This window comes from Vombatus ursinus, unplaced genomic scaffold (assembly GCF_900497805.2).
Source record: "Vombatus ursinus unplaced genomic scaffold, bare-nosed wombat genome assembly UNPS02014807.1, whole genome shotgun sequence".
In the NCBI taxonomy this organism is placed as follows: domain Eukaryota; kingdom Metazoa; phylum Chordata; class Mammalia; order Diprotodontia; family Vombatidae; genus Vombatus; species Vombatus ursinus.
This window is the reverse complement of record NW_020954585.1, coordinates 8,545,234-8,569,528: the sequence shown is the minus strand read 5'-3', so window position 1 is coordinate 8,569,528 and position 24,295 is coordinate 8,545,234. Positions and strand designations below refer to the sequence as shown.

At 35.9% G+C, this 24,295-nt stretch overlaps 1 protein-coding gene across 10 annotated transcripts in view; it reads left to right on the top strand.

Annotated features, from left to right (window-relative positions):
- Positions 1–17,541, top strand: part of LOC114052432 (LYR motif-containing protein 1) — a 40,029-nt gene extending 22,488 nt beyond the window's left edge. For 9 of the 10 annotated variants that reach the window (XM_027875044.1, XM_027875043.1, XM_027875036.1 and 6 more), the window contains 2 exons: positions 15,625–15,717; positions 16,333–17,541. In XM_027875044.1, the coding sequence (XP_027730845.1) occupies positions 15,625–15,717; positions 16,333–16,449 (210 nt within the window). In that variant the 3' untranslated portion in view covers positions 16,450–17,541. The remainder of the gene's footprint in view (positions 1–15,624; positions 15,718–16,332) is intronic. The other variant, XM_027875046.1, reaches the window with a different exon arrangement.
- Positions 17,542–24,295: the final 6,754 nt, after the last annotated feature.

Genomic DNA, 24,295 nt, shown 5'->3' with positions numbered 1-24,295 from the left:
TAGGTATATGGTGTGAGAGGTTTGTACCTAATTTCTGCCAAACTGTTTTCCAGTTTTCTGAGCAATTTTTTTTTCAAATAGTGACTTCTTGTCCCAAAATCTCGTACCTTTGGTTTAGTCAAGGTTACTATAGTCATTTCCTACTGTGTATTGTATATGTAACCTGTTCCATTGATCCACCACTCTATTTCTTAGCCAGTACCAGATTGTTTTGATGATTACCTCTTTGAAATACAGTTTGAGATCTGGTACTACTAAGTCATCTTCCCATTTTGGGTTTGTTTTTTTTTGTTTTTTGTTTTTTTGTTTTTCATTGATTCCATTGATGTTCTTGATCTGATATTCTTCCAGATAAATTTTATTATCTTTTCTAGTTCTTTAAAATAATTTCTTGGTAATTTGATTGGTATGGCACTGAATAAGTAAATTAACTTAGGTAGAATCATCGTTTTTGTTGTATTGTCTCAGCCTACCCATGAGCAGTTAATATTTTTCCAATTGTTTAGATCTGACCTTATTTGTGTGAAAAGTCTTTTGTAAATATATTCATATAGTTCCTGAGTTTTTCTTGGCTGGTAGACTCCCAAGTATTTTATTACTGTCTGCAGTTATTTTAAATAGAATTTCTCTTTTTATCTCTTTCTGCTGGACTTTATTGATAATGTATAGAAATGTTATTGATTTACATGAGTTTGTTTTATTTCCTGCAACTTTTGCTAAAGTCGTTAAGTATTTCAACTAGTTTTTTAGTTGATTCTTTAGGATTCTCTAAGTTTGCCGTCATATCATCTGCAAAGACTGATAGTTTTGTTTCCTCGTTGTGTATTCTAATTTATTTAATTTCTTTTTTTTTTTTGTCTCATTGCTATGGCTAGCATTTCTAGAACAGTATTGAATAATAGTAGAGATAACGGGCATCCTTGCTTCATCCCTGATCTTATTGGAAAGGATTCTGGCTTGTCCCCATTACAGATAATGCTTGCTGATAGTTTTAGATAGATACTACTTACCATTTTAAGGAAAGCTCCATTCATTCCTGTGCTTCCTAGTATTTATAATGGGAATGAATATTGTATTTTGTCAGAAGCTTTTTCTGCATCTATTGAGGTTTTTGTTGTTTTTGCTATTAACTAATTATACTGATAATTTTCCTAATATTGAACCAGCCCTGCATTACTAGTATAAATCCCACCTGATCATAGTGTATGATCTTTGTGACATATTGCTGTAATCTCAGCTAATATTTCATTTAAAATTTTTGTATGAATATTAATTAGGGAAATTGATCTATTGTTTTCTTTCTCTGATGATTTTGCTCTTCTTGTTTTAGGTGTTGGCATCATATTTGTATCATAAAAGAAATTTGGAAGGACTCCATCTTTACATGTTTTTCCAGATAGTTTATATATTATTGGAATTAATTGGTCTTTAAATATTTGGTAGCATTTACTTGTGAATACATCTGGTGCTGGGGATTTTTCCTTAGGGAGCTCATTGATGGCTTTTTCAATTTCTTTTTCTAAGAGTTATTTAAGTATTCAATTTCTTCTTCTCTTAATCTGAGCAGTTTATATTTTTGTAAATATTCATCTATTTCACTTACATTGTCAGCTTTATTGGCATATAATTGGGCTAAATAGTTTCTGATAATTACTTTATTTTGATCTTATCATTTTTGATACTGGTAATTTGGTTTTCTTCTGTTTTTAAAATCAAATTATTCAATGGTTTATTTTATTCTTTAAAACTAGCTCTTAGTTTTATTTATTAGTTCTATTGTTTTCTTCCTTTCAATTTTATTAATCTCTTTTAATTTTCAGGATTTCCAATTCGTTTAATTAGGGATTTTTAATTTGTTCTTTTTCTAGGTTTTTTTAGTTGTATGCACAATTAATTGATCTGCCTTCTCTGTTTTATTGATATAAGTGTTTTGAAATACAACTTTTCCCCAAAGTGCTTTGACTGCATTCCACAAATTTTGGTATATTGTCTTAGTATTGTCATTATCTTTAGTGAAGTTATTTATTGTTTCTATGATTTGTTCTTTGGCCCACTCATTCTTTAGGATTATATTATTTAGTTTCCAATTAATTTTTAATTTATGTTTCTATAGTTGAATATAATTTTTATTGCATTATGGTCTGAAAAGGATGCATTTAATATTTCTGTTTTTCTGCATTTGTTTGTGAGTGTTTTATGCACAAATACATGGTCAGTTTTTGTGAAAGTGCCATGTACAGTTGAAAAAAAAGGTAAAACTTCAGAGGTCTATCATATCTAACTTTCCTAAAGTTCTGTTCATCTCCTTAACTTGTTTCTTGTTTATTTTTTGGCTAAATTTACTAAGTTCTGATAAAAGAAAGTTGAGGTCCCTCACTACTACAGTTTTACTATTTCCTCCTATAACTCATTTAACTTCTCCTTTAAGAAATTGGATACTATGCTGTTTGGTGCATATGTATTTATTTTAATATTCATATTACTTCATTGTCTATGGTACCTTTTATCAAAATGTAGTTTCCCTGCTTCTGTTTTAATTAGGTCTGTTTTTACTTTTTCTTTGTTCGAGAACATGACTGCTACTCTGGCTTTTATTTTTTCTCTTAACTTCACCTGAAGCATAATAGATTCTGCTCTAGCTCCTTATTTTTGCTCCATGTGTGTCCCTCTGTTTCAAGTGTGTTTCTTGTAAACAACATATTGTTGGATTCTGGTTTTTAATCCATCCTGCTATACGCTTCCATTTTATGGGTGAGTTCATCCCATTCACATTCACAGTTATGATTATTAACTGTATATTTCCCTCCATTCTATTTTTTTCCTTATTTATCCTTCTCTCTCTTTTTACCCTGTCCTTCCTTAAAAGTCTGTCTCCCTTAATCCACCTTCCCTTTTGTCAGCCTCTCTTCCTTTCTCTATTCCTCTTCTCCTACTTCCCTGTAGAGTAAGATAGATTTTTCTACCCAACTGAGTGTGTATGATATTCCTTCTTTGAGCCAATCTAATGAGAGTAAGGTTCAAACCTTGCTGTCCACCCCTAACCCCCATTGTCGTTTCCTCTATTGTAACAGCAAAGGAAGAGTCCTTTTGCATCTCTTTTATGTGAGATAATTTCTCCCATTCTTCCTCTCCCTTCCTCCTCCCCATGAATCCCTCTCTTTTTCTTTTTTTTAAAAATGTATTTATTTTTGTTTTTCAACATTGACTTTCAGGAGCTTTTGAGTTTTAAATTTTCTCCCTTTCCCTCCCTATCCAAAGACAGTATGAAATCTGATAAAGGCGCTTACATATACATTCATATTAAACATATTTTCACATTAGTCATGTTGTAAAGAAGAATTAGAAGCAATAAGAGGAACCACAAGAAAGAAGAAACAAAACAAAACAGAAGAAAAAAAACAACAAATAGTATGCTTCAATGTGCATTCAGACTCCATAGTTGTTTCTCTGTGGATAGCATTTTCAATCTTGAGACTTTGGGAGTTGTCTTAACAATGCAATGTCCTTGCATTGCTGAGGAGAGCCAAATCTGTGAAAGTTAGTCATCGCACAATGTGGCTATTACTGGATACAGTGTTCTCCTGGTTCTGCTCACTTCACTAAATCTTTCCAGGTTTTTCTGAAGACCATCTGCTCATTATTTCTTATAACACAGTAGTATTCCATTGCATTCATATACCACAGCTTATTAAGCCATTCCCCAATTGATGGGCATCCCTTCAATTTCTAATTCTTGGCCACCACAAAAAGAGCTGCTATAAATATTTTTGTACATGTGGATCCTTTCCCCATTTTTATGATCTCTTTGGGATACAGACCTAAAAGTGGTATTACTGGGTCAAAGGGTATGCACATTTTATAGCCCATTGGGCATAGTTCTAAATTGCTCTCCAGAATGGCTGGATCACTTCACAAGTCCACCAACAATGCATTCACATTCTATTTTTCCCATATCTCCAACATTTATCATTTTCCTGTTTTGTTGTGTTAGCAAATCTGATATGTGTGATGTGGTACCTCAGAGTCATTTTGATTTGCATTTCTCTAATCAATAGTGATTTAGTGTATTTCTTCATATGACTATAAATAGCTTTAATTTCTTCATCTGAAAACTTCCTGTTCATATCCTTTGACCATTTATCAACTGGGAAATGACTTGTATTCTTATAAATTTGAATCAGTTCTCTATATATTTTCGAAACGAGGCTTTTACCAGAGACACTGGCTATAAAAATTGTTTCCCAGCTTTCTGCTTCCCTTGTAATCTTAGTTTCATTGACTTTGTGCAAAAAACTTTTCAATTTAATGTAATCAAAATCATCCATTTTGTATTTCATAATGTTATCTTTCTCTTGTTTGGTCATAAATTCTTCCATTCTCCATAGATCTAAAAGGTAAACTAATTCCTTGCTCTCCTAGTTTGCTTATAGTATCAGCCTTTATATCTAAATCATGTATCCATTTTGACTTTATCTTGGTGTAGGGTGTAAGATGTCTGTGCCTAATTTCTGCCATATTCTTTTCCAGTTTTCTCAGCAGTTTTTGTTAGTGAGTTCTTATCCCAGAAGCTGGAGTCTCTGGAATTATCAAATAGTAGATAACTATATTCATTGACTGTTGTATCTTGCATACCTAAACTGTTCCACTGATCCACCATTCTATTTCTTAGCCAGTACCAAGTAGTTTTGATGATTGCTGCTTTATAATACAATTTAAGATCTGATACAGCTAGACCACATTCCCTTGCATTTCTTTTCATTAATTTCTTTGATATTCTGGACCTTTTGTTCTTCCATGTGAATTTTGGGGTTTTTTTTTAGCTCTATAAAATAATTTTTTGGTAATTTGATTGGTATGGCACTGATGAAGTAAATTAAGTAGAATTTTCATTTTTATTAGCTCAGCCTACTCATGAGCAACTGCTATTTTTCTAATTATTTAGATCTGACTTTATTTGTGTGAAAAATGTTTTGTAATGTTTGTATAATTCCTAGGTTTGTCTTGGCAGGTAGACTCCCAAATATTTTATAATGTTTACAGTAACTTTAAATGGAATTTCTGTCTCTTGCTATTGGGCTTTATTAGTAATATATAGAAATGTCAATGATTGATATGGGTTTATTTTATATCCTGCAACTTTGCTAAAGTTGTTTTTTATTTCAAGTAGTTTTTTAGTTGATTCCCTAGGAATCTCAAAGTATACCATCAGATCATCTGCAAAGAGTGATAGCTTTGTTTCTTCTTTGCCTATTCTAATTCCTTCAATTTCTTTTCTTTATCTTCTCATTGCTAAAGCTAACATTTCTAGTACAATATTGAATAACAGTGGTGATAATAGACACCCTTGTTTCACCCCCGATCTTACTGAAAATGCTTCTAGCTTATCCTCATTACACTTAATACTTGCTGATGGTTTTAGATAGATGCTACTGATCAATAAATCTTAAAAGGAAAGATCTTCCATGTCCCCTGTATGACTCTAAACATTGGGCTATAAGCCAGAGTGTGGTTATCTATGTTGACCTGAGAATTTAGCCAGTTCTCAGGAAGATGTGCTCTGGGAACCTGGCCAGTTCATCAGAACATATCAAGTTAATTAACATTCTAAGATGTTTTGCCTGCTCCAGGAACTTGGCCAGTTCCTGGACCAAGTAAAAACATCTATTAGAATCATGGACATCTCTGGCGCGGGGCCTTCTATGTAAGAGGCCCTATTTAAATCCTAATTGGGAAAGCCATCTTTGGATTCTCACCCATGGAGAGAATGCTCTGCTTGGGACTTTTCCAATCAGGACCCTGAAAGCTGTACCCCGGGAATCCCCAGCTTGGACTTCAGGTGTTGGTGCTTCCCTGAATTGGTGATGTTTTCTTATGTTATTACTATCCTTTGTATTCTTAGCCTGACTATAGTCGTATTGCTAATTGTATGTTGCAATAATCTACCTTTTCTGTACCTATATTATAATCTTAATTAAAGCTACCTTCACTTCTTTCTCTGGGAGTGTGTCTTATTGTAGGAGCGAATCCGAACCACATTTTTCTTCCTTAATCACACAACTACCTATTATTTTAAGGGAGACTCCATTTATTCCTATGCTCTCTGGTTTTTTTTAATACGCATGGTTCTTGTATGTTGTCAAGCTTTTTCTGGGGGCAAGTAGGTGGCACAGTAGATAACGCACCAGCCCTGGAGTCAGGAGGACCTGAGTTCAAATTTGACCTCAGATACATAACGTTCGCTAGCTGTGTGACTCTGGACAAGTCACTTGACCCCAATTACCTCACCAAAAAAAAAAAAAAAGCTTTTTCTGCATCTATTGAGATAATCATATGATTTCTGTTAGTTTTGTTGGTAATATGGTCAATTATGCTAATAGTTTTCCTAATATTGAACAAACCCTGCATTCCTGGTATAAATCCTACCTGGTCATAGTGTATTATCCTGGAGATAAGTTGCTCTAATCTCTTTGCTAATATTTTATTTAAAATTTTTGCATCTGTATTCATTAGGGAAGTTGGTCTGTAATTTTGTTTCTCTGTTTTGACTCTTCCTGGTTTAGTTATCAGCACCATATTTGTATCATAAAAAGAATTTGGTTTAGGACTCCTTCTTTGCCTATTTTCCCAAATGGTTTATATAGTATTACTATTAATTATTCTTTAAATGTTTGATAGAATTTACTTGTAAATCCATCTGGCCCTGGAGATTTTTTCTTAGGGAGTTCATTGGTGGCTTGTTCAATTTCTTTTTCTGAAATGGAGTTATTTAAGTATTTTATTTCCTCTTCCATTAATCTGGGCAATTTACATTTTTGTAAATATTCATCCATTTCACTAAGATTGTTAAATTTATTGGCATACAGTTGGGCAAAATAGCTCTTAATTATTGTTCTAATTTCCTTTTAATTGGAGGTGAATTCACCCTTTTCATTTTTGATACTGGCAATTTCATTTTCTTTTTTTAAATCAAATTAACCAAAAGTTTATCTATTTTATTGTTGGTGTTGTTGTTGTTTTTCATAAAACCAGCTCTTAGTTTTATTTTTTTAATAGTTTTCTTAATTTCAGTTTTATTAATCTCTCTTTTGGTTTTCAAAATTTTTAATTTGGTACTTAATTGGGGATTTTTAATTTCTTCTTTTTCTAGCTTTTTTAGTTGCATGCCCAATTCATTTATCTCCTCTTTCTCTATTTTATTCATGTAAGCATTGAGAGATATAAAACCTTCCCTAAGAACTGCTTTCACTGCATCTCATAAGTTGTGGTATGTTGTCTCATTATTGTCATTCTTTTGGATGAAATTATTGATTGTTTCTATGATTTGTTGTTTGACCCACTGATTCTTTAGGAAGGATTAGATTATTTAGTTTCCAATTAATTTTTAGTCTGTCTTCCCATGTCCCTTTATTACATGTAATTTTTATTGCATCATGATCTGAAAAGGGTACATTTAATATTTCTGCCTTTCTGTATTGGATTGTGAGGTTTTTATGGTTTGTTTTTGTGTAGGTGCCATATACCGTCAAGAAAAAGGTATATTCCTTTCTGTCTCCATTCACTTTTTTCCAGAGGTCACCATATCTAACTTTTCTAAAATTCTATTCATCTCCTTAACTTCTTTCTTGTTTATTTTGTGATTCGATTTATCTAGTTCTGAGAGAGGGAGGTTGAGGTCCCCCATTAGCATAGTTTTGTTGTCTGTTTCTTCCTGTAACTCACTTAACTTCTCCTCTAAGAATGTGGATGTTATACCACTTGGTGCATATATGTTTAACAATGATAGTACTTTATTGTCTGTGGTACCTTTTAGCAGGATGTAGTTTCCTTCCTTATCTCTTTTATTTTTTTATATCTCTTTTAATTAGATCTATTTTTGCTTTTGCTTGATCTGAGATCAGCATTGTTACCCATGCTTTTTTTACTTCAGCTGAAGCATACTGTATTCTGCTCCAGCTTTTTACCTTACTCTATGTTTATCCCTTTGCCTCAAATGTGTTTCTGTAAACAACATATTGTAGGATTATGGTTTTTAATCCACTCTGCATCCCATTCACATTCACAGTTATGATTACTATCTTTGTCTTTCTCTCCATCCTATTTCCCCACCCCACCCCCATTTATGCTTTTCTGCTTTTCTGTCTCCTTTTTCCCTTTCCCTCCTCAGTAGAGTTTTGCTTTTGGCCACTACTTCCCTCAATCTTCCTTTCCTTCTATCAGCCCCCTCTCTTTTCTTCCCTTTTTACCTTATTACTTCTTATCATTCCTTCTATCCCCCCCCCCCGCCACCTTTTCTTTCCCCTTTCCCCTCCTACTTCCTCTAGGGTAAGTTTGATTTCTATACCTAACTGATTATGTTATTCCCTCTTTGAACCAGATCTGATGAAACAGTGCTCATCTCCCTCCCTTCTTTCCCTCTACTGTAATAGGTCTTTGTGCTTCTTCATGTGATGTAGTTTACCCTTTTCTGCCTCCTTTTTCCCTTCACCACTTAGATTAATTAGATTAATTTGTTAGTTTTTTTATCACCACATGAAAGTAAACTTATATCCATGCCTTTTGTCTATGTATACCCCTTCTAAATGTCATAATAAAGATGCAGTTCTCAAGAGTTACAGGTATCATCTTACCTTGTAGGGATGTAAACCTTTCCCTTTTTTAACATGGTTTTGTTTTGGGTTTTTTTTTCCCCTTTCCTATTTACCTTTTTATGCCTTTCTTGAATCTTTTATTTGAAGATCAAGTTTTCTGTTGAACTCTGGTCTTTTCTTCAGGAAGGTTTGGAAGTCCCCTATTTCATTGAATATCCCTCTCTTACCCTAAAAGATTATGCTCAGTTTCACTGGATAGTTGATCCTCGGTTGTAATCCAAGCTCCTTTGCCTTACGCAATATCATTATTTCAAGCCCTCCAATCTTTTAACATAGAAGCTGCATAGTCCTGTGTAATCCTGACTGTGGTTCCATGATATTTAAATTGTTTCTTTCTGGCTACTTGCAATATTTTTCCTTTGACCTGATAATTTTGGAATTTGGCTATAATATTCCTTGGCATTTTCAATTTTGAGATCTCTTTCAGGAGGTTATCAGTGGATTCTTTCGAGGACTATTTTATCTTCTGGTTCTAGTCCTAGTGATGATTTCTTGGAAGATGTTGTCCAAGCTCTCTTTTTTCATCATGGCTTTCAGGTAGACCAATAAATTTTAAATTATCTCTTCTGGACCTATTTTCCAAGTCAGTTGTTTTTCCAATGAGGTATTTCACATTTTCTTCTATTTTTTCATTCTTTTGATTTTGTTTGACTGATTCTTCATGTCTCATTAGCTTCCATTTGCCTAGTTCTTATTTTTAATGAATTGTTTTCTTCAGTTAGCTTTTGTGCCTCCTTTTCCATTTGGCCAGTTGTATTTTTTAGGGACTTGTTTTCTTCAGTGTACTTTTTTTCCATTTGGCCAGTTGTATTTTTTAAGGTTTTGTTTTCTACAGTCAATTTTTATCCTTCCTGTTCCAAGTTACTGACTCTCTCTTGCATACCTCTCATTTCTTTTCTCAGTTTTTCTTCTACCTTTCTTATTTGACTTTTAAAATCCTTCTTGAGGGGCAGCTAGGTGGCGCAGTGGATAGAGCACCGGCCCTGAAGTCAGGAGGACCTGAGTTCAAATCCGGCCTCAGACCAAACACTTCACACTTATTAGCTGTGTGACCCTGGACAACTCACTTAACCCCAATTGCCTAAATAATAAATAAATAAATAAATAAAATCCTTCTTCAGTTCTTCCTCAAGGCTTTTTGGGCTTGAGACCAGTTCATATACCCCTTTGAGGTTTCAGTTGTTGATATATTGACAATGTTGTTCTCTTCTGAATTTGTGTTTTGATCTTCCCTGTCCCCATAGTAATAATCTGTGGTCAGTGTTTTTTTCTGCTGCTTTTTCATGATGTTTGCCTATTTCTTAGCTTTTAAAGTTGAGCTCTCCTGCTGGAGCGCAGGAGACACTGACCCCAGCTTTTTGTGCTGGGGGCCAGTGACCTGGTCCCTGGCTTTGTGTCCTGGGGCTTCAAGTGCTGGCAGCTGGAGGCTCTAGGGGTCTAGCAGCTTACCTGGTGCTGAGCTGGGATCAGCAACACTGAAGCTCTCAAGGTGTGGTGAGAGGGACAGCTAGATGGTGTGGTGGATAGAGCATCGGCTCTGGACTTAGGAGGACCTGATTTCAAATGTAGCCTCAGACACAAAACACTCACTAGCTGTGTGACCCTGGGCAAGTCACTTAACCCCATTGCCTAGCCAAAAATAAATAAATAAATTCAAAAATTCAAGGTGTGGGGGGGGGCGGGGGAGGGTCTGACTCTTGGAGGAGGATACCTATTCACCCAGGCTGCTTTGAAGCACTGGCAGGCTTGGCTGCCAGAGGACACTTGCCTGCCTAAGGACACTTGCTTGCCTGGAGCTGTGCCTCCTGGAGTTGTGCTGAAGCATGAGGAGGTTTGGCTGCTGCAGGGCACATGGTGGTTTTCCAACCTGGAGTCTACCGGTTCCCCTGCCTGTGCCAAGGCACTTAGTGGAGTCTTGGTGTTGGCACTTGCCTGCTTTACCATGCTGGGGCTCAGGATCTCCCCCCTGGTTTGCTGAGGTGGGGCTTGCTGCTGGCTTGCTGCAGTGACTCCTGTCCTGTACCCCCTCCACCAGAGCAAGAGGGGCCTGGGTTCCCATTAATCCCCCAAACTTCCCAGGCTGTAAAACTGCTACACCCCATCTTTCTACTGACTCAGCCATTCCAGGGTTTTTCCTGGGGTGATATTTTCTGAGCTTTCAGAAGTTAGAAAGGGAGACTGAGAGCGACTTATTTCTTACTCTACCATCTTGGCTCCCAGAAATCCCATCCCTCTCTCTCACCTCTGAATTTTACATTTCTTTTTCTCACCCCTGTGTTCTCTGTCAATGCTCTAACTGCCCTAATAATGATAAAGTTCTTAGGTGTTAAAATTTTCATCTTTCTATACAAGAATATAAGCATTTTAACCTCATTGATTACCTTGTAGTTTTTCTGTCATTCTTTAACTTTTTATGCTTTTCTTGAATCTTGTATTTGAAAGTCAAATTTTCGGCTCTGGTCTTTCATCAAGAATGCTTCAAAGTCCTCTAATCCATTAAATGCCCATCCACCCCTCCCCAGAAGGATTATACTCAGTTTTGCTGCTGGATAGTTATTCTTGAATATAATCCTGGCTCCTTTGCCTTTTGGAATATCATACCCAAATTCTCTGATCTTTTAATGTGGAAGCTGCTAAATCTTGTGTGATCCTGACTGTTACTCCATGATATTTGAATTGGTTCTTTCTGGCTGCTTATGGGTATTTTCTTCTTGACTGGGAGCTTTGCAATTTGGCTGTAATATTCCTGGGAGTTTGCATTTTCCAATCTTTTTGTGGAAGTGATTGGTGGATTTTTGCAATTTCTATTTTACACTCTGGTTCTAGGATATGTATTCCTTGATAATTTCTTGAAATATGATGCCTAGGGTCTCTTTTTTTTTCATCGTGGCTTTCAAGTAGTCCAATAATTCTTCAGTTATCTCTCCTAAATCTGTTTTTTCAGGTCATTTGTTTTCCAGTGAGATATTTCACATTTTCTTATGTTTTTCATTTTTTAATTTTGTTTTCTTGGTTTCTCATGGAGTCATTAGCTTCCACTTGCCCAATTCTAATTTTTAAAAGAATTATTTTCTTCTGTGATCTTTTGTAACTTTTTTTTCCATTTGGTTAATTCTGCTTTTTAAGGCATGCTTCTTGTCAGTGGATTTTTGTGCCTTTTTTCCTATTTGGCCAGTTCTATTTTTTAAGGTGTTATTTTCCTTGGTTGTTTGTTTTTTGGTTTTTTTTGGTTTGTTTTTTGGTTTGGTGCTTTTTTTTTCTGGTGCTTTTATTAAACTCTTTTTTTTTGCATCACTCTCATTTCTTTTCCCAGTTTTTCTTCCACCTCTCCTATTTGATTTTTAAAATCATTTTTGAATTCATCCAAGAATTCTAGTTGAGCTTATGTCAAATTTACATTTTCTTAGAGGTTTTGCTTGTAGCTGCTTTGACATTGTCTTCTCCATTTGTGTCTTGTTTTCCCTGTCACCATAGTAACTTCTTATGTTCAAGTTCTTATTTTGTTTTTCACTCATTTTTCCAGCCTATTTCTTGACTTTTAACCCTATGTTAAAGTTGGTCTTTCTTCCTAAGGATCACTGTCCCAAGCTTCAGACCTTTTTTCCTGCTGTCTTCAGAGCCAGCTTTCAGGTTCTGTAGGTCTTTGGTGCTTTCAAGGTGGTAAGACCTAGGGAGAGGTATGATCACTGCTCTCCTGGTCTGTGCTCTGGTCTTTAACTATGAAGGAACCTTATTTCCTTGTAGTCACTAGTGTTAGCCCTCCTGTACAGCCCTAGGACTGTGACCATGTCCTTTTCCTCTCATGCAGCAGTAATTGCTCATGCTCCCCTATGTCTTAGAATTGAGACCAGAGCCCTACTGTAGATGACCACAAGCACTCCTCTCCCTCCTGGAACCTTAACTATGGCGCCTGCTACCCTGAGGCTGCAAGTGCTCTTGTTGCTCCTTCTGGCCTTTGGACTGCAGCCCAGAACTACTTATGGGCAATGCAACAGGTTCCTGAACCCAGCACCAGCAAAGGATCCCCTGCAATCTCCTTCCAGCCAGTTGTCCAGCCCCTTAATCCTCCCCTCACCTGTCCTCGGGTTGGGAGTTCCCAGAGCTGGTTCTGCCACCACAGCAGCCACCTCCAAGGCCCAGTGCCGGCAGCACAACACAGCCTGCACTACCTGGTCTGTGCTGCTCCAGTCCTGACCACCACTGCAGTGAAACAAACCTTTCCTGCCAATCTCCTAAGTTTTCTTGAGCTAGAAAATTGTTTCAACTGACCTTTTGTTAGTTCTGTCCCTCCAGAATTCTGTTTGAAGCATTATTTTAGAATTGTTTGGAGGGGAATTTGAGAGAGCTCATCTGAATACTTCTCTCCTCCACCATCTTGGCTCCACCTCTCTCACTTTCAAAATCCAGTGTTCTTTTCTCTGTCCTTATCCTCTTGATTTCTCTGCAGCTTATGACACTAATGCTCACCCTTTCCTCTTGGTTACTCTCCCCTCTCTTGTTTTCATGAGACTGCTCTCTTTTGGTTCTCCCCATACCTGCTTGACCATTTCTTCTCAGTCTCCTTTTCAGGATCATCAAGTCTCACCTCAGGCTCTATCCTAGGCTCTCTTATTTTCTATTTCAGTCATCTCATAAGATCCCATGAATTCAACTGTCATCTCCAAGCAAATAACTGCCAAATGTATAGATTTAGCACCACATTCTCTCCTGAGCTCTGGTCCTGTATCACCAACTGCCCTTGGACATCTGTACACAGATATCCCATAGGCATCTCAAATCAACAAGTCCAAAATAAAACTCACTGACTTTTCCCAAAACTCCTCCTGACAGATTTTCCTATTTCTGTTGAAGTTAACACAGTCTTTCCATTCACCCAGATTTGTAAACTGGAATTCATCCTTTACTCTTTATTCTCACACCCACCATAGCCAAGGCTTGTCATTTCTACCTTCACATCTCTCACGTGTCTTCTTTTCTCCATTCACATAGCCATCCAGATCAGGCTTTCATCACCTGGCGACTGTAACAGCCTCCTAATGGATCTCCCTGTCACCTCTCTCTGCACCTTCTCCATTTCATCTTCCACACAGCTGTTACACTGATATACTTAAAACACAGGTTTGACCATATCACTTATCTGTTCACAAAAAATTTAAGTGCCTTCCAATTGCCTCTAAAATAAAATACAAATGTTAGTTTGGCATATAAAGCGCTCCATTGTCTGACATAGACCATACCTCATGCCTGAAATTCATTGTCTTAAATTCTGCCTTTCAAAATCTTTCAGGTTCCTTCAAGCCTCCACTCAAATTTTCCCAGAGCACCTTGTGTTGTCTTTTCTTCTCCCTTTCCCAACATACTAAATTCATGTATCCTCCATCCTTCAGAAGAACACAAGCTTCTGGAGGACAGAGTCTAGCTAAGTCATTTAAATCCCTATCACATTTTCTTTGGCTTTGTTTTTTTTTTTTTTCATTTTAGGCAATTGGGGTTAAGTGACTTGCCCAGGGTCACATAGCTAGTAAGTGAAGTGTTTGGTCTGAGGCCGGATTTGAACTCAGGTCCTCCTGACTTCAGAGCCTCCTGACTTCTGCCCCTCCTATCACATTTTCTTACATATATTATGTGCTTAATAGTTGTTTGAATTAATTAGAATGTAAACTGTTTCAGGGCAGAAACCTTGATGCCTTATTTTTTTTTTTTTATTATACAGCACCTGTAATATGCTTCGCAACATTGTTGTTGCTTAATAAAGGTTTAAATTACATTTATTAAATTGAATAGGGGCAGCTAGGTGGCGCAGTGGATAGAGCACCGGCCCTGAAGTCAGGAGGACCTGAGTTCAAATCTGGCCTCAGACCAAATACTTGACACTTACTATATGTGTGACCCTGGGCAAGTCACTTAACCCTAATTGCCTTTAAAATAAATTGAATAACATTAATGTTGTGACATAGTAGAGTCATTATTGATTTATTGAGAAAGTTCAGGTTTTAAGTTAATGCTTATTAAATTGAATTAAGGTTTTAAGTTGACCTTTCCATTTTCAGGAAGTATGTTTTGGGGGGGGGGGTGGGGGGTTGTCCAAGTTGGATTGGTCCAAGGAACCATTGACCTGATGGACTGTTGATTAGGAGGAGGAGGAGCCATCAAGCCTTTTAGCATTAAGGAACCTCTTTTCACAATATATTTACTAGATATATTTGCTATCTTTTCCCCCCGTATAACCCCTTTCACTCATGTGAGAAGAGTTGCCATTTCTCTCTGAAAACTGACTAGTTCAAAGGCATTTGATGAAGTGCATAAAATCCCAAGGGACAGGTGAGAATTTTGCAATTTGTTACTGAAATAGATGTCACAGAATAACAGTTTCTCATAATAGGGAAACTGAGACTACCGGGCCTTGCCTTTCGTCTTCAAAAGAGAAAGAAAGCCAAGTTTTTATCCTGAGTTTTTATCTCAGAACTTGTCTTCCACCAATCCAGTCAGTACCAGAGCATAAGAGGACCTTTGGAGTGTCCAAGACAGACATAGGACACAGACCATACAATTATTCTGAGGTTCTTTGGTGGGCTGATACAAATTGAATTCTTTTCAGAGTCCCAGTGTAAACTTTGTGTAAGAATCATAATTCTCCCTCCTTTCCTATTTAGTTTTATATTTTTTAAACACCACCATTCATTACATTCCTTGAAATTGAACTGCCTTTGTGGACCACATATAGACAATTTTTGGAATTTGAAATGTCCCCTTTTCAAGCCTTCAGACTAGAATACCTGACAGAAATTACTTTCTTTCTGATCATTCTCAGGTGGGATTTCTCAAGCAGTAAAATTTAAGCTAAATTACTTTTCCATTATCAATATTGAATTTATTGGTTGTGTCTGTAAGGAAATTTTTTAAAAATAGGCAAGTACTTTATGAAGCATTAAAATATGCTAACACTTTTTTTAAACTCATTTTCCCATTCTAACAGCTTACGGATTCAGAACTAATTAAACAATGCATAGATGAATGCACAGCAAGAATTGAAATTGGATTGCATTATCAGATCCCATATCCAAGGCCAGTAAGTCTCAGTTCAATCTCCACTTGTTGGTACTAAACCACTGCATCACCCAAACCTGGTAATTTCTGAGCATTCCTACTCATGTGACTAGTGGTTTCTGGGAAGCATGATACTGCTGCAAAGGCAATTTACACAACTTAGACTCTAGATCTGGGGTTCTTAACCTTTTTTGTGTCTTGGACTCTTTTGACAGTCTAGTAAAAACTATGGACCCATTCTCAAATTGTCTCTTTCCTACATTCATTTAAAGAAAATGTTAAATTTCATTTAGAATTTAGTGAAAATTAAGATGTATTTTTCTTCTTGTTTAAATTCACTAACTCCCTGAAATCTACCTGTGAACCCCTGAGTAGAGTGGTCCATGGACCCCAGATTGAGAGCCTCTGCTCTAGATTGAGATGGTCTGATCAGAAACGGGGGGAAGGGAAGGGAAGGGAAAAGGGACGTTTGCAGAATGTTTTGGAATTGAAGTAGCATTACTACCACCCTCTTAAAAAGTTCTTTTATTTCTTTTGTTTTTCTCATAGTGGGGAGCCTAGCCCATACACTGTTGTTTTTTAAAAAGGGAAATCACAATCTCTGGGTTTTCACAAAGGCGTTTTTTGATTTGTGCAGATTCACCTTCCTCCAATGGCCCTCACTCCCCTACAGAGTCGTGGACTTCAAACCCAGGAGAAGCTAAGAAAGTTTTCCAAACCACTGTATCTCAAGTCTCACAATGAAGTTTCTTAATCTAAGAAATAGGTTCTCTGTATCAACTGTGAACCAGGCAGGAACTGAGCACAAACTAGATGATGAATCTTTTCTACTTAAGTCCAGTTAAATAAAGGAAGGACAAAAAATATAGAGTCTTTGCTGTAATTTCTTTTAAGCACTCAAAAATTTGATTCTTTATTCTCAGTAACACTAATTTAATGTCCTTGAATTTATCAGTATCAGTGTGTTGCTACTAGATAGAAATATGCTCCCAAAGATCATTTCTAATCATGATCTTAGTAACATTAGATCAAAGTCTGAACATAGCAAGAATCAGGCTTAAATTTAAATTTTAAAAATAATTTTTTTTTTGTGGAAATAATGTAGCTATATACACAGAGGAAGCTGCAGAGTAGAGATATGGCAGTACCTGTTAGCAGCTTTCTTGGAAGTTCTAAAAATTACTATGGCAATCAGATACTAGCCTCAGACTTGTAAATCTCTGTGGACTTTATTTTGTTTTGTATTTAAGTTATGGATATATTTAAAATAAGCCCTTTTATGTTTTAGTTGTTCTACTGATATCTTTTTTTGGCTCAATTTACTCAAAGATATACTTTTCATTAATATTCAAGTATTAATATTCAAGTTTCTCCTTTACCACACTAGCAGAGTTCATCATATCATATCCCATCATCCCATCCCCTTAACCTAGTGGAAAATATCATAGTATCTCAGGGAAATTTTGGGGAGGAGGGAAATTTTTCTAAATTTTCAAGAATTGGTGTATGTAATTCTGTCCATTAAATGCATACTCTATACAAACAAATTCTAAAACATGTGAGTTATAATTCTGGCCTCAAAGCCTCACTGCAAACATACTACAATAGATAAAAATAATCACTATTTCTAATTGACCAAATTGGAATCTCACAAGCAGAAGAATATGTGGAATAAATTACAAGGCTAGGCTGAATTGAAATTATGTACAAATAGGAAAAGGAAAATCTAGATCAAAAGGAGAAAGGACTGTGCCTTTGTGATAAACCAAGTCACTGTACATGAGTCAGTGTTCTGTATTCAAAGATGATGAAAATCTTCAATAAAAATTGTTTATGTTTGTCTTTACTGTTTGTACCCATTCCTAAAATTACTTTGCAGCAGGTTTATAGTCTATTGATTTTAGTTAGGTAACAGAAAGAGTGCTGCATTTGGAATCAAGAAGCTTTCTAGTTAGGATAGGGCTGTCTGACTCATATTGCCGCAATCTTCATTATCCTAATTTTGGAAATAAGAGAGTATCCTTACAGATGAGGACTATCATGAGATAGAAGTAAGCTTATACTTTCCTCACAGAGGTGGTTGGTGACAGAGTGATAGAGCATTGGACCTGGAATCAAGGAAGACCTAAGGTTGAATCTGTCTCAGACACTGACTAGCTGTGTGACCCCTTGGCAAGTCACTTAACCTCTTTGGAACTCAGTTTACTCATCTGTAAAATGAAAGGGTTGGGCACAGTGCCCTCTGTGATCTTTTCCAGCTCTAAATTCATGATCAGTCATCTGCTGGGATATTTGTAAAACAGACCCACAGCTTTTCACCAACCTAATCACTAACCATCTCAGAGATGCTAGCCTCTAATTCACCAAGGTTTCAGGAGAGCATATTGCTTCTGTGCATGAGTAAGCAATCATGCTTTATGGATACAAATATAACAATAATGAATTTTAGGCAACATATCTTTTCAGATTTTTAAAGTCAAAAATTATTCATTGACATCCTGTGGTTTTAGGGAAATAACCCTCTTTCCCTTTCCCCTTTTACTTTTAAGTGAGAGGCTGGGCTTTATGCTCATTTTAGCAGTTTTAATACAGTTGTTCACTTAGCAAATCCTTAATAGCTTATTTCTGTGCAATTTGCTTCAAGGTACGAAACTCCTCAGAACTTGCTCTTTGAATGGAGCCCTTTATCCCTTACAACCATGAAGCAAAGCAGTGGTTTTACATGCTTTTAAAGTGAGTTTCATCACTATACCTTTCACCTGCTAGTCTCATTATGTCTTCTGAGGCAACATCAACCCATTATCAAGACAAGGAGGACTTTTTGTCCCTATAGCCATAACTGTCACAGTTTGTGTATCTTGGGCAGATTTCAAAAATTATAAAATATCCCCCTCTCTTTTTGGAAAATAAGGTCCATTATCCACTGGGGGCTTTGGATGTTCACTATAATACACACAACCTGGTTTATCCCAAAGTACCATAGAGAGCAAAATTTTCTGGCATGAAAAATATTTAAAATATTAAAATATGGCAGAGTAAAGTGAGCATTTTTGCCAAGCTCTCATAACATTCCTCTAAACAACTTTCAAAAACTTGTCAAATTGAATGTTAGGTGGCATAACCAACAAAAAGTCAAGTCATTTTTCTAGCCCAGAACAGGTTAGGAGGACAGAAGAAGTAGTCTGCAGACACTGGGGTTGGAGGCTAGCTAGGACCTTGGCATGGTGGAAGATACATTGGCTTTGGGCCTTGGAGGCATCAGTAGCAGTGATGCTGGGACTAGCAAGAATAAGAGGATTGAACACCTGGTCAGAAAAATTACAGGAGACCTCTGTGCTAGTACCAGACACTGGACCAGGTGCCATTTGGCAACTTGACTGCCCATTACCCAGTTCAAACAGGGGCCCTACCTGGTTATGGACTAGAGTGCACATCAAGAGGCAGTGACCATACCTTTCCCTAGATCATGTTACCTTAAGAGCACTGAAAACTTACAGGCTCCTCTGGACCTAGCGGTCAAAACAACAGGACATAAAAGCCTGAAGTTCAGGGACAGTCCCACCCTTCCTCCCCCCAGAGGTAAGCAGAACCCAAATAAAGTCCAAAGTCAAGAAATAGGAAAAATGAACAAACAAGCAAAAAAAAAATGACAATAGAAAGCAACTACAGTGACAGAAAAGCTCAAGACACAAACGCAAGATGGCAATGACTTGAAAACATCTAGAAGGAAAACCTCAAAGGAAAAAAATAATGAAGATTAGACATATGCCCAATAAGAATTCCCAGAAGAGCTTAATAATTTTTAAAAAAGAGCAGAAAGAAAATTATTTTTAAGAATAAAGAGAGGTAGAAGAAAAATTTGAAAAGAAAGGAAAATAATGCAAGAAAATTATGTGAAGGGCATTCATAGCTTGGTAAAAAGGTATTAAAAAAAAGTGAAGAAAATAACGTCTTTAAAATGAGAGTTGGCCAGATGGTAAAAGAGGTGCAAATCCTCCCTGAAGAAAATTCCTCAAAAATTAGAACTGGTCAAGTAGAAACTAGTGATTCCATGAGACAAGAAATAATAAAACAATCAAAAGACTGGAAAAAAACATGTGAAATATCTCATTGGAAAAACTGACCTAGAAAGTAGATCAAGGAGAGAGAATTTAAGAATTATTTGACTACCTATCAGATTGACCAACATGATAAAACAGGAAAATGATAAATGTTGGAGAAGATGTGGGAAAATCGCAACACTAATGCATTAATGGTGGAGTTGTGAAATGATCTATTTTGGAGAGCAATTTGGAACTGTGTCCAAAGAGCTTTAAAAAATGTGCATACCCTTTGACCCAGCAATAGAACTTCCAGGGCTGTATCCCAAAGAGAGCGTAAAAATGGGAAAAGACCCCACATGTACAAAAGTATTTATAGCAGCTCTTTTTGTGGTGGCAAAGAATTGGAAAGTGAGGGGATGCCCATCAATTGGGGAATGGCTTAACAAGTTGTGGTATATGAATGTAATGGAATACTATTGTGCTATAATGATGAGCAGGAAGCCTTCAGAAAAACTTGGAAAGACTTGTATGGACTGATGCTGAGTGAAGTGAACAGAAACAGGAGAACACTACACAGTAACAGCCACACTGCGATGACTAACGCTGATAGACTTGGCCCTTCTCAGCAGTGCAAAGATCTAAGACAATTCCAAAAGACTTAGGATGGAAAATGCTATCCACATCCAAAGAAAGACCTATGACATATGAATGCAGATCGAAGCATACTATTTGCTGTTTTTTTTCTTCTGTTTTGTTTTGTTTCCTCTTTCTGTTGGTTCCTCCTAATGGTTCTAATTCTGCCTTACAACATCACTAATGTGAAAATACGTTTAATAGGAATGTATATGTATAGCCTGTATCAGATTGTGCATCATCTTGGGGAAGGAGGGGGAGAAAAATTTAAAACTCAAAAGCTTATAGAAGTGATTGTTGATAAATCAAAATAAATTAATTAAAAAATTAAAAACAAACAAAAAGAATTGACTACCTGAAAGCCACAATCAGAAAAAAAGAGTCTAAACATTATCAAAAAATTATCAAGGAAAACTGCCTTGATATTTTAAAATCAGGAGACAAACTAGAAATTGAAAGAATTCACTGACCACCTCCTGAAAGAAATCCCAAAATGAAAACTCCCAAGAATATTATAGTCAAATTGAGGAGCTCCCAGGTCAAGGGGAAATAACTGCTAGCAGTCAGAAAGAAACAATTCAAACACCATGGAGCCAGGCAGGATCATGTAAGATTTAGCAACTTCCACATGAGAGAGGAGTGGAGAGCATGGTATATGATATTCTGAAAGATAGGAGCTGGAATTACAACCAGGAATAATCTACCCAAGCAAAACTGAATATAATGCTACTGGGCTGGGGGTGGGGGTGTGGGGAATGGATATTCAATGAAATAGAGGACTTCAAAGCATTTCTGATGAAAAGACCAGAGCTGAGTAGAATATCTGTCAGTCAAACATAGATTTAAGCATAAAAAGCAAACATGAGTGAGAAATCATAAGGAACTGAATAAGATTAAAGTGTGTACGTTACCAGAAGGGAAGAAGATACATGTTAACATCCTGAGAACTTTATCATCCTTAGGACAGTTGGAAGGAGTCTACTTAGAGAGTGCATGGATGTGTCTATCACAATTGGGGTGATCTCAAAAGAAAGATGGCAGGGTGAGAAAGAGGAATATATTGAGAGGAGGGAGGGGACAGGAAGAATGGGGAAAATTATCTCACATAAAAGACAAGGAAGAGTTTTTTACAATGAGGAGAACAGACAAGACTTTGACTTTATTCTCATCTGAACTGATTCAAAGGGGGAAGAATAAATATATATGTGTGTGTATACACACAGTTGCATATAGAAATTGATCTTACCCAACAGGAAAGTAGGAGAGAATGGGGCTAAGAGAAGGTTAATAAGAGGAAGGGTAGATTAAAGTGGGTAGTGGTCAGAAGCAAAATCGACATTTAAGGAGAGGACAGTTTAAAAAAAAAGTGAGATAAATAGAAGAGAATAGGATGGAGGGAAATACAGATAGCCATCCTAACTAAATGTGAATGAGATAAACTCACCTATAAAATGGAAGTAGATAAAATGATTAGAAACCAAAATCCAACAATGTTTTTTACAAGGGACACTTGAAACAGAAAGAGTTAAAATAAGAGTCTAGAGCAGAATCTACTGTTTCAGCTGAAGTAAAAGTAAAAAATGCAAGGATGGCAATCATTTCAGACAAAGCAAAAAGCAATAATAGACCTGATTAAAAAGGATAAGCAGGGAAACTACATCTTGTTCAAAGCAGGCATAGACAATGAGTTAATATCAATACTAAACATAGGCACCAAAGTTCATAACATCCAAATTCTTGTAGGACAAGTTAAATGAATTACAGGAAAAAATAGCAAAAACCAACTAGTGGGGAATCTCAGTTTACCCCTCTCAGAACTAGATATGTCTAACTATAAAAGAAGAAGCTAAGGAGATGAACAGAATTTTAGAAAAGATAAATATGATAGATCTCTGGAGAATATTGAATGGGATTAGAAAATAGTATTCATTTTTCTCAGCTGTTCAGGGCACCTTTACAAAACTTCACCATGTATGTAGGCATAACAAGCAGAAATATTAAATGTAACCTTTTTGGACTGTAGTGCAAAAAAATTATTTGATTAAGGGTCTTTGAAGCATAGATTAAAAATTAATTGGAAATGAAATAATCAAATCCTAAAGAATGAGTGGCTGAGAAAACAAATCACAGAAACAATAATTTGAAGATTATGAGTACAGTGAGAAAACATACCAAAATTTGTGGGATATAGCCAAAGCAGCACATAGAGGGGAAATTATATCTCTGTTTACATCAGGGGCAGCTAGGTGGCGTAGTGGATAGGGCACTGGCCCTGCAGTCGGGAGGACCTGAGTTCAAATCTGGTCTCAGACACATAAAACTTACTAGCTGTGTGACCCTGGACAAGTCACTTAACCCCATTGCCTAGCAATAAATAAATAAATAAAGGTTTACATCAGTAGAAGAAAACAGATCAATGAATCAGGCATGCAACTAAAAAACTAGAAGAAAAACCCCCAATTAAACAAAATGGAAACCCTGAAAATTCAAAGGAGAAGTTAATAAAATTGAAAAAAAATTAACTAATAAATAAAACTAGGAGCTGGCTTTATGAAAAAAAAAACAGATCAATCATTGGTTAAGTTGATTAAAAAGAAAAATCAAATTACCTATATCAAAAATGAAAAGGGTAAATGTATGACCAATGAAGATTAAAGCAATTATAATAAGCTATTTTGCTTATTTATATGCCAATAAAACTGACAATCTAAATGAACAGAAGGGGACATAGAATACTTAAATAACCCTATCTTAGATAAAGAAATTGAACAAGTCATAAGTGAACTAAGAAAAAACTCCCAAAGTACAGATGAATTTACAAGCAAACATTTAAAGAACAATTAAGTCTAATACTATATAAACTATATGAAAAAAATAAGGAGTCCTACCAAATTCCTTCTATGACATAAATATGGTTTTGATACCTAAATCAGGGAGAGCAAAAACAAGACAACTATAGACCAATTTCCCTAATGAATATTGACATAAAAAATTTTAAATAAAATACAACCAAGGAGACTATAGCAATACATCACAAAGATAATATATTAATGACCAGGTTGAATTTATACCAGGAATGCAGGGCTGGTTCAATATGAGGAAAATTACAAGAATAATTGACCATATCAATAACAAAAACAAGAAAAATACAATTATGCTGATAGATGTAGAAAAATTTGTTGACAAAATGCAACATTCATATTAAAGACAGTAGGAAGCATGGGAATAAGTGGGGCTTTTCTTACAACAATAAGTAGTATCTAAATAATTTTTAAGCAAGCATTATGGGTAATGGAGATAAACTAGAAGTCTCCCCAATAAGATCAAGGGTGAAGCAAAGATGTCCATTATCACCATTATTTAATATTGCACAAAAAAATGAGCTTTAGCAAAAAGACAAGAAAAAGAAATTGTGAAGGAATAAGAGGCAACAAGGAAACAAATATCACTTTTTGCAGATGATACTTAGAGAACCCTAGAGAATCAATTAACAAACTAATCAGAATAATTAACAACTTTAGCAAAGTTTCAGGTTATAAAATAAACTCACATAAATCATCAACATTTCTAAATATTACCAACAAAAACCCAGCAGGAATAGACAGAAAAATTATCTTTAAAATAACTACAGACAGTGTTAAATGCTTGGAAATCTACCTGCCAAGACACACACAGGACCTATATGAATACAATTACAAAACATTCTTCATACAAAGATAGATCTAAACAATTAGAGAAATATTGTTCATGAGTAGGCCGAGCCAATATAATAAAAATGATAATTAACCTAAATTAATTTATTCAGTGCTATACCAAACTACCAAAGAATTACTTTATAGCATTAGAAAAAATTATAAAACTCACTTGGAAGAACAGAAAAGGTCAAGAATATTAAGGGAATCAATGAAAAAAAGTGAAGGAAAG